This window comes from Apteryx mantelli, chromosome 5 (genome assembly GCF_036417845.1).
Source record: "Apteryx mantelli isolate bAptMan1 chromosome 5, bAptMan1.hap1, whole genome shotgun sequence".
NCBI lineage: Eukaryota > Metazoa > Chordata > Aves > Apterygiformes > Apterygidae > Apteryx > Apteryx mantelli.
The window spans coordinates 58,646,388-58,657,717 of record NC_089982.1 but is presented as its reverse complement, the minus strand read 5'-3'; the positions used below and the strand labels follow the sequence as shown (position 1 = coordinate 58,657,717).

Here is an 11,330-nt window from a genome sequence, read left to right as displayed (position 1 = left end):
TATTCTTCAGCCTTTCCTGTTAAGTGCTGCAGAAATACAAGATGATACTAAAGATGAAACACCACCACACACCCTCAGTGTAATTATAAATCGATTTTTACATAATTATAAAATGAAATTCAAAATGTAATTATATAAAATTTCAAGTCTGTACTTTACTAAGAAGTTAGAAATATTTCTGTGTAGTACCTGCATTTTAAAAGATTGCTTTCTAGCAGCTAGATATGTGGCAGATTTTGAATGTAAAAATGAAACTTCCCATTTGTGGCCTTTTACTGTTGAGAAAACAAAACTATATTTTGAAGAATTAATTTACTGTATTTTTGAACAGTCTTGAAAACTAAATGATACCAGCATAAAAGTTCTCCTCAGCAGCATACTCCTAAACCAGTTTAGCATATCCATTTTTATATTCTTTGAAGTACAGACCTCCTAAGTATTTGGTAACTTTCTTTAATGCATTCACAGTATGTCTATAAATTGTAGAAATGGATCAACATTTGAGTGTCTTCTATCCAAATGATGTGCAGAACTTGATAGTGTACACTGGTATGAAATAAATTGTCAGCTGTTTCTTACTTCCACTACTGTAAATACAAGGTATAGTTTTCAGCCCTTTTGCCCTCAATGATAAAAAACAATTTATCAACAATAAAATCAGTTACCAAAGAGTTATGCCTCTTTTCTCTACAGAAGCCTTCTAGCAACATATTCTCAGCATAATGACAGCTAAAGCAGAGTTATTTTTAATATTCATCGTTCAATCCATGAAACATTTAAACATACAGGGCCCTATCAAAGCAGTATATATTCATTCTTCTATAAAGCAACTAGATTTACAGGGAAGGGAAAAGTGGAGGCAAGACAAATATACCTGCCTAATAAAACAAACAAGCCTGACCAATTTATTCATTAAACTCACAATTAAAAAACAGAGTACTCCTAAGCAGACTACAGGACAACCTGCAGCAACTTCTTCCAGATTTTTTAAAGCTAAACAAACATTATTTCCAGCCTGAATACTTTAGCTTGAATTTGAGACCACTGATCCAAGATCTGTAATCTGATAAACTGATTAGTTCATTATCAAATTTCTGCAGCTTATGAATACTCAGGACTATGATGAAGTCACATCTTTTAAAGAGATTGAGTTTATTTCACTGTAAACTTTTTCCAACTTTTTAATAATTCTCATGACTCTTAACCCCTTCTCCTTTTATGATTTTTCTTGAATTGCTGACACTGAACTAAATGCATGTGACTAAATGTGCTGGTATCAAACTGAAAGGAAGCAGACTACATTTTATATATATAAATATATATACACACACACGTATATATACACATATGCACACAATTTTTTTTAAAAAAAGTGTTCTGACCTGCAGAGCCTCTGTGCCAGTTTTAAGATTAGAAACATGTATTTAGCTCACTATCCACAAAACCTACTAAAATCCTTTTTGCATAGGCTTTTCTACAAGGCATCTTCTTGTCCTCCTTCTCCTCTCCATGCAATCCTGTGAAGTCCAAATTTTTTGTACAGATGTATGACTTTACACTTTGCCCATATTAAAACATATGGCACAGCAAAATAAAATGGAATTCCAAGACACCAAAGTTTGCGACGAGAAGGTAAGCGATCATTACTTTGCCTTTTTTATACATATTTATGTATACGGGCATGTGTGGCAGTGCACATTATCATTTATATAAGCACTACCGATAATTTGCTCCTTACATATAGAAAAATGGTATATCAAACAGTAGAAACCATTAAATTCCTGGTGTAAGTGTCTCTACTGTATAGCTTCTAATTTTTGTTACATACTACAAGAAAATCCCAATCTGGTTTCAGTAAGATTTAGATGCAGATTTACCAGTTATCTGTCTTACTGCACAGACTGGGAATGTCCCTTCAACAACCCACATACGTCAGCTCCTCTCCAGCACAGCAACTCCTTTGGAAACCATCAATATACTTAAGTGAAAAGCAACCAGCTAAAATGATGAACCCAAACTGAAAAAGATTCTGAGTTAACCCCAAGTCCTTACTCAGCTTTTATACTGCTTTTGTTTTTAGAAGCAATTTTAACATTTAACAAAGTTCAGAGGTTAGTGATTATTAAATTAGGAAACAATTTATTGCAGTTACTCACACACAAAAAAAATCAATTGTTTATTATTTACAAGTATAAATACATTAATGCTACAGCTCTGCTGCCATGTTCTTCATTATCATTGCACCTTTGGTAAGGATAATGTGTTACGTAAGGAAGGTGTGTTAGTCTTCCCAGGAAGATGTGCAATCACCCCCGAAATTTAACAAAAGCAAATATGCAAGCGTATGTCATAATGATACTTACATTGTTCATAGTTATATATATTTTTAGTACTGAAAGAAACTGTACATTGGATTTGGATAATTTTGGTCTAGCAGATCTAAGATGTTTCTATTTTCAAAAGAGTAATAGTTTATTTGGTCACAAGTCATTACTGCCTGCTCAGTTCAGTGTTTTACTGCATCAATAGCTTTTGGCTTTGTAGAGAATGTTTCTATTATTTTTCCAAGTCACTTGTGGAGCCAGCACCAGCAGATGCTGTCAATTGTCTGAATACCATCACTTCAGTTGCAAGACAACCTTCAAAAAGAAGAAGAGAAGGAATGAGATCAAAGTTGGATGAGATAAAAAGCTAAAATAGTCTTGGAAATACAGCTTTATGCTTTCTGTTACAGTAACACTACAACATGGGACTGTATAAACACATCTTTCCTCTGGAAAATGCACCTCACAGCTACTACTACTTCTAACAATTTTCTTTTGTGCTTACGGCACACAAACCATTCTTCAGTTCCTTGTGATTGAAAAAACAGAATGGTAATTCCAGGTCCACTGGATTCGCTTCACATAAAGCAGAACAGAGGGCTCCATTTATACAGTAAATTCCTCACTGCCTTCCCGTAGAAGTGCAAGTATGGAATGACAACCTCCTATAGCAGACCTTCAAGCAGAATGCAATGCACGTGGAAACCACTGAAGTCTGGGCTGGAAAAAATCCTTGTTTGCATAGTGTAGAATTCAAGACAAGTTGCTCTTTTCATTTGGTTTGGGGAAAAAAGTTCAGGGAAAAGAAAGCCGTTGAGAAGCACAGTCATTTCAAGAAAGCTGCACCTGTGCCTCCACTAACGCATTTATCTCACTGGAAACTGTGTAGCTCCCCAGAGGTCTCACACCAGCCTCACTGAAGCAACAGGTGGGCTTAATATTTTGAACTACATAAGACACCAAGATTAATAGCACTATTATATCTTAGTACTTCATCCCAAGAACTACAAATCAATTATTTTCAGTTGTCATATACCAAAGATTATTTTAGAAACTTTGATCTATAAATTCCAGCTATAGCACTATAACATTACATAAAACATCTAAAGAAAATCTCTATACACTAAGCATTAAGAAGCAACTAGACACTGTCAAGCTCTAAACATGTCAGTGCACCACTTTCACATCCATCCTATAGGATGCCAGAGAATTGTCTCCCAGATAAATAAATATAAAATATTTAAATAAATAAAAATAAATATAAATATTGATAAATATTTGAAGTATATTTTCAGATTAAAAAAAAAAGTCCTGCTCCCCCCTCCCTTTTTTTTTTTAAACAGAGCCAGAATGAATACTGAGATGTAACTGAACAAGGATGGTTTCCAGGACACATGGTTATCACTATGGTGCAAGTCAGATGACACTTCTTCCCCCAACATTTTTTTTTAAATCCTCCTCAGTCTTTTCTATTAGAAAATTTGAGACATCCCAAATAAGTCACACTTGAAACTTTCTTCTTGCGTTATAGACATATTGGCATCTTTGTAATTTTCTTCCTGATTTACTGTGCCATGGAAATTAAAGTATTTAATTTCAGTCAAGCAACTCTGTGGTATGCATTCCCAACCACTGATGTTTTGTGAAGCTGGGGGAATAGCAGAGTTCTCCAATCTTTCAAAATCCCACTCTCATCTGTCACTTTGTCATTTCATTTCCTTCTCCTCTTACTCTTGCAAGACCTTTTAATGATGCTCTGAACAGAGTACTGTGCTTATCAGGACTCTAATTACATTTCTAAAAAAATTTCTCAACTGCACTGTGCTAAAAACACCTGAAATCTGTCAAAGAAAAACTAATTTATGTAAGCTGCTTTACATAAGACTTTCTGTAACTCTAGAGTCAAAGGATATTTTGCTAATGAATGATTTACTTCAGGTTTTCAGCAGGATATTGGTAACAAACAATTTCAGTTAAAATAAACTCCGTAAATGAGAACTCAGTAAGAAAGGATAGTAATGGTAAAATCTACCTTATTAGCAGCTTCTAATGCATTTATTAGGTTCTGTAACTCTTCCTTATTCATTTCTATAGAGATTGGTTTAATTTCACCATTTTCTCTCACATCCAAATCAAGATTGAGAAGTGGCATTTGCAGCATGGAGATTTTATCACTGGAGAGAGCAAGCTGTGTAAGTTGATGAAACAAACAAAAAAGTGAAGGTGAAGCCATAAAGTTTTTAGTCTTTCTTAATATCACATCTGCACTTTCTATAGAAAGAGTACTACCAGAACAAACATCAACATGAAGAAACTAACTTCTCACAGCCATCTCTGTAGCTGTTTTTTTTTAAACCGGCAATATACCAACAACCATTTTCATAGCAAAACATTTGTCAAAAGAACTTGTTAACGTTACAGGGCTTCTAAATTTTTGTGTTCTAAATCATAAGGAATGAAGCTCTTTATGATGCTTTATGAATGATGCCCTTTAAAGTAAATTTTGAAGTCACCTTACTCAAAGAGTTCTGGTAATCAACAAGTGAGAAGGGTTTTAGGAGGGGGAGGTAGGGAAAAAGAGGACAGTTCTGTGCAGTTTTCAGCTCTCCAGCTGATCAAATACTATTTGCCAGATACCCTATTCAACAAATACCGATGAGGATTATACAACAATTGTGTGGGTTTTTTGGTTTACTATTATGTCTACCCTAACATAAGTTAGACTTTAAAATGTATTAGCGTATTAGTTGACGACACTGCAGGTCAGTTTCTGTACCCAGCTATCTTATTTAGAGAGCAGAACGCGGTACAGCAAGGGAGAGAGAATCTCCTTGGTAGGATTCAATTAGAGTAAGTGAAAAAGAACACTAAAACCAGCTCAGGCAAAAAAGAAGAGTGGTTTAAACAAAATGCAGGCAACAGTTTAGATATCTACTATAAGTTTGTATCACGAAATAGGAAGAAAGCCAAAAAATCCTTCACACGAAAAAGTTAAGAGAAACCATAAGTAACACGAGTTCTCACAAGTCTGGTTTAGATTCTTGTCAGCAGTAAACACAGATAGCAAGAGAGATCAAGGCTTAGTAACAGCTCATCTGAAGCACAGTATGTTGCCATGGCATCAGCTCTTGCAAAACCTTGTCTATTTAGGCATTGCTCTTTGATTTCCAAAGCTGTTTGCTGCACAAATTATTCTTGTTGAGACAGAAAACTATTTACTATTTAACAGCTTCCATGGACAAATACCATTACTTACAAAGTCTACATTCTAAGTCTAAGATTGCTCAGAGCTTAATTTAAAAGCAGCAATGTCTTTGTAACCCCAAAGCACCATCCAACTTTAGGCAGCACACTTATTAGTAAATAAATCCAAAGATAAACGATTTCAAACTGATCAGTAAATGATTTAATGCAGGAATCTAAAAATTTGAAGAGTCAGGGAACCACACTCTGAATTAGTGTAATACTGTTTATTTAAAGTAAATATATTCTTTTTCCATAGAGTAAAAATACTGTCTATTCAGGCCTCAAAATCATGACAGCAAATGAAATTTTCAGGTGTTCCTGAGTAACTTTCATTCTCCTTTTAGGAGAGAGATAATTTTGTATACTGTAGTAAGAAAAAAAAATTTTTTTTTCTTTTTTTTTTTTTCTCCCCCCAAGACTTATATAGATTTCTGGAAGGTCTTTGGCCTGTTATCATGAATGTGGGTTTCTGGTACCTATAAAAATTGAGCCATGCATCACAGTGAGCTGGCCTACTAAAGAGACTGTATCGATACTTACTACCACATTGTGGAACACTTCTTCCTTAGGTATATTCAAATAACACTAAAGAAATAGTCTCACCTTTAACTGCCAGTCAAAATCCTGCAGCTGGGCAGAAGAGATTGCATTTACTCTTTCTACTAATGCATTCCTGATTTCTTCCTTTCTGCCTTTTAGACATTTTGTGATTGCTTCTTGATAGTTTGAATTTAATGCATTCATCTGTTCAGCAGCCTGTAAATATCAAAATAGATTAAAATTAAGACTGCTTTAATTATGAACCACAGAAATAAGATACACCACGCATTAATAGCTCCATAGGTATCCAAGCCTGGATAGCTGTTAACACTGGACTTCATAACCTCATCTTACTTGCACTGTTCTCAGTGGCCAACAGTTAAAGTTGGTATCTACCATGGCAACGTTAAAAATATATATATATATTATCTTGATGGGCAGTAGTGCACAGCTGATGCACAAGGTAATTTAAATGAAAAGAGACAAGAGAATGGAGGCTTTCTTGGCCTTCCTAGATGCCATGCTAAAATGAAAACAAAAACCACACACACACAAACAGCACAGGCTTAGTTCCGAGAGTTTCTGAAGATCAGAGTGGAGACAAATCATATTATTTTAGCTTAAACAGACATACTAACAAAGCCCTTATTCTATGCCTCCTTCTGTGACCTGGCTACTAGCAAGTAGTCAAAATACTAGCAACAGGCAGAAGATGAGAATTAAGATTCCTGATAATGGAACAAGTTTCTGCAAAATTTAGACATACTGAAATGCCCTGAATTATGGTCCCTGTCCTTCATGGCCTATTTAGACTAGATGTTTAAGCACTTACATACAGCCACTATTTTAAGACACTTCAATACTGTGGCAATAAACAGACTAAACCAAATGAGCATAAATTGTTTTCATTGCTAATGACACAGATTTAATTCTGTGGTACATAAGATATCAATTTAAATAATTGAAACGGTATTTTAACAAATCAGTACTATTCAGTACATTTTAAGAAGTGTCCAATTTCACCTTCTCTTTGAAAGGGAGCATTACATTTCAAAAAAAAAGCATTACATCTCTAAATGCTGCTTGCTTTTTACCTGAGGCTATTCAGATTTAGCCTGTTACTATTCAAATTCTACATTACCAAAAAAAAAAAACCTTAGGACTGAATAAACCACCAGGCTAATCACTCCAGTCTGATCTCTCAAAATCAAATCCAACCAGTGATGAGCCATTACCTCTTCATCAGATATGTTTTTGCCAACTGTGGTTTTCAAATATGTCATTGTTTCTTCTAAAACCTCCATCCACTCCATCAAGTTCCAGATACCACCATAATCCTGGTAGCGAGGATATGCACGGCCACATATGCCATCAACTATTTTATGAAGGAACTGAAAGAAACAAAGTGAAACCTAATGAAAACCATATTGATACTGTAGTTAACCTATACCACATGTGGGATTCAACAGGCAATTCAGTTATCACTCTGCTGAGTACTGTCTCAGTGCTCTCTCAGAGGGCAGCCAAAACATAACTCGGAAAATTCATAAGGTAAAGAGGCAGTCCCTAAATACCAGCCTTCCTCCAAATCAATTCCCACACTTTGGCCACAGAAATCACAATGTGATTCAGATTCAGCTTGGGCTTATTTTTGTTTCTGTGCGCTATATAACGTGCTTTCCAGCAGCACGCTGCCACAGCACAAAGCAACTCAATACTCTCAGAGGCAGCTGGACTTCGAGGGTGAAGAGCGCAAGCCGCACGGCTGAGCTCCGGGTCTGCGCGCCTGCGGGCCAGCTCCGGCCTTCCTCTGGGTCTGCAGCACCAAGAGTCTTCTGCGTGTCCGATCTCTCGTCCCGCTGTAATAACTCTCCTCTGAGCACCAGAGGGGGCTGACCGTCTCACGGGCTGCAAAGCCCCAGTAATCAGCGCCTCTCCGACCGCACCCGGCAGCTCCGCGCAAGCAACCGCTTTCCCTCGGCAAAGCGCTGAGCTCTGACCGAAGCGCCGCGCTGCAGAGAGCTCGCGAGCGCTTCCACTAACCTAAGCCAGGGAAAAAGAGCAAACCAAGCACCCAGACCATGAGCCAGGCGCGCTCTGAGCGCACCCTGAGCCCGCGGTTTTGGTTTCGCTCGGGAAAGGCCCACAGGCAGCAGAGGGGGAGGATCGCGCAGGCGCCAACCTACACAGGGCCCGAGGAAGAGGGCACGCCGCTCGCTTCAGCCCCGCTGCCTCCCCGGTGCCAGCGCTGCCCCCCGCCCCGGAGGGGGGCTACCGGACCCCCCCCCGCCCCGCGTTTGCGTAGCGGCCCCACCTCCAGGGCCTGGCCCGGCGGCAGCTTCTCCAGCAGCCGCAGCATATCCCGGCCGCTGCCCTCCCCGCCGCACACGTGACCTCCCCGCTCCTCTCCTCTCCCGCCCGTCCCGTGGCGGCGCGCATGCGCACGGGCAAAGAGCCCGAGCTCGCAGGTTCGAGTCCCGGCCCCGGCGGCAGGGGGGGGCCGCTCCCCTGTGTGTGGGAAAGCGCCTGGTCAGCAGCCGCTGCGCCCCGGCTGAGCCCGACCTGAAGGGGCGGCGAGGCCTGGGGCGGCGCGGGGCGGCCGCTGGGCGCCTGCCACCGCCTGTGCCTGGCGGAGGGGAGCGGGCCAGGCCGGGGAGGGGGCCAGTGCGGCTCCCAGCCCGCCGCCGGCCGCGCCGCCTGCGGCCGCGCTGCAGGCACAGCCGGGACCGCCCGCGGCTCACAGACCTCCGTGTTCAATGACACCGGAGTTGTTCTCATGTTCCACCTGGTTTTGCGGCTCTGCTTGTTAACCCTGAGCGCCCTGACTTCTCCTTTGATTGCAGGGGAGTGTGTTTTCAAGGCTCATGGCAGGCGACAAGAGGTTCCACATCTTTTCTGATAGTAAATGCGATTGGAGAAGTTAGGAGAAATGCTAATGACGGAAGTGCGTGCTGCTGGCACAAGGTTTGCCAGGAGCAGCTCATGTCTTGTCTCCGCTTCCACAAAGCAAAACCTTCCCCAGAGGAGCTATATGGAACAGTTTTTAACTTTAGCAATGCCCTTTCCATTCCTGAAGTTGATCTGAATGTCAGCATGAAGAAGCAACAACCCCCTCAGCAGAGCGCAAGAGAAATGGTGTGCATTGAAGTCCCAGCAAAACCCCGAAGCGCACAGAAACTGGCATGCCTGCAGGCAGGCCTTGTTTCACGGAAATCACTAGGCCAATTCACAGGTGTAAAATCCTGCATATGTAAGCATAATGCTGGGCCCTAAGAACATGAAAGCAGGTACGAATCTGCACTGGTGGATATCAGGTCGGTGGAAAACCCCAGGCTGGTTAAGTCCATTTGCAGCATGTCTTCTGCAAACACTGACCCTGTAGGAACAGTGTTGTGGGGGGGAGTTTTGGAGAAGAAACAGATGAGGAAGAACCAATTTCATGTTTTGCTGACAGTGTTAATAGGTTCTGCAAACTTTCAGATGCACCCAGTTTTTGTCTGGGCTTGCTACTGCTAATAGGTTAGATTTTTAATAAAGGCTTCTGGAAAAAATGTACCTAAATTTACTCTGAAAAATGTATTGATGCTGCTGTTAAAACTCCGGAAAAGCTGAAATTGCAAAGAAAAGTAAATTGTATTTTAAATCATTTTCAATAATAATTTCCTTCATTTCCCTGGAATTTGCAGCTTGTTTTATTAGGAAACCTATCGTTTCTGTTATGACTGTACTGCTGCAAAATGGAACAGCAGGGGGAGCTTCCGCCCTAAATAAAACAGACCCAGAGACAAGACAAGAAAAATAAGAAAGAAATCCAGACTTAGAGAAGGAAGATAGAGTGAATAAGGAGAGTGGTTGCAAATGCCCCATTAGGCTGAAAGGGATCAGACAAGTGACAAATGTGATGGAGCAAAGACGTAGCACATGAAAGGGAGGAACACGGCAAAAGAGGACACAGATGCATTCTGTCTGACAAATTCTCAGTAAAGACCTTTTACAGCAGCTTATTTCTTTCAGGTCTGAAGAATAAAGAGTCTCACTTTTCATAAATGTATAGCTTTAGAGTAAAATTTTAGATTCAGTCAACTGAAATATAAGGAGCAAAGTAGAACTTGGCAAGAAAAATCAGAACTGGGTTAGCTAATGCCGTATTTCTGAGCCCACCTACAATTACAAAGTAGTGCAGCACACAAAACTGGCCTTTGGCAGTTCAGAGTTTGTTTGTACTTCTATTATTTGGATCAAAGTTTTCATGCTTCTGTACCACAGCAGCAATAACCCACCCCACTGCATATAAGTCATCAAAAAAACATAAAATCAGAGACAGAGAAACTGCTGTAGAAAGGAAAGTAGGTAGACGAGATCCCATAACGATAAGAAGAGTAGCTTTAGGAGAGAGAACTGTGGAAGTAACTTCTTGTATTATGCACATCGATGCTGACTCAGAGGGTTTTGCTTGCTTTCACAGATAACCCACAAGCTAAAATACAGTAATTTAACCTATTTTAAAATGAACCCTTTTGTAGTCCTTGTTTTGGAGGAATGGCAATAATTAAAAAGCTGAGAAATAATTTAATAATCAAAGGCTCTTAATATTATAGTAGCATAAAAGTCCAGTTGGGGGGAGCACCTGAACATCAGTATAACTGTATCCCATAAGGAACTCTTAAACTGGCATGTCAACAGAAATAGATAGATAGCTATTTTACCAACACAAAGGTGCCAGTAAGACTTTTTAAATGCAGAGGAAGCATGAGGTTGCAGTTCAGGTCAAGCTGAGCTAAATGTAGGTTGCTATGAAAAAGGTCCCACTGTTCCCCTCACCTGTTTCCAGCTCTACTTCCATTACCCCTCCCTCGTGTCAGCATTAGTGTGCCTGTGGCTGACATGGCTGAAAAATCATAGTTATTTTTGTATTGATTTATTTTTTTCCTAGGTTAGATTTCAGCCAGATTGGATCAGAGCACCACTTCTGACAGAAGAGAATTAGCAGGAACTTGTGTCTAGGACTGAGGGAGAAGACAAAACTGCCCCTTCTGGCAGTCCACACTTAGATCGGCTGAAATTGGTCCTGAAAGTGTGGCTTAAAACATGCATAGCAATCAGTGAACCACTTGGATTCTTAAACCAGGAGTCTAGAAAGCTTTTGTAGAAGCTTATATATAAACATGCTCTGTTATACTAGTGAGGTGCTACAGCCAAAGATGACTGAAAATAATGTAC

The 11,330-nt window shown here is 39.9% G+C and overlaps 1 protein-coding gene across 1 annotated transcript; it reads right to left on the bottom strand.

The window, feature by feature from the left end:
• Window positions 1-2,163: 2,163 nt before the first annotated feature.
• COMMD8 (COMM domain containing 8) lies at window positions 2,164-8,500 on the bottom strand. Its single transcript, XM_067298092.1, has 5 exons — window positions 8,425-8,500; window positions 7,346-7,501; window positions 6,174-6,326; window positions 4,357-4,512; window positions 2,164-2,639 (listed from the first exon to the last, which is right to left on the bottom strand). The coding sequence occupies exons 1-5, from the start codon at window positions 8,467-8,469 to the stop codon at window positions 2,619-2,621; spliced, it is 531 nt and encodes a 176-aa protein (XP_067154193.1). The 5' UTR covers window positions 8,470-8,500; the 3' UTR covers window positions 2,164-2,618.
• Window positions 8,501-11,330: the final 2,830 nt, after the last annotated feature.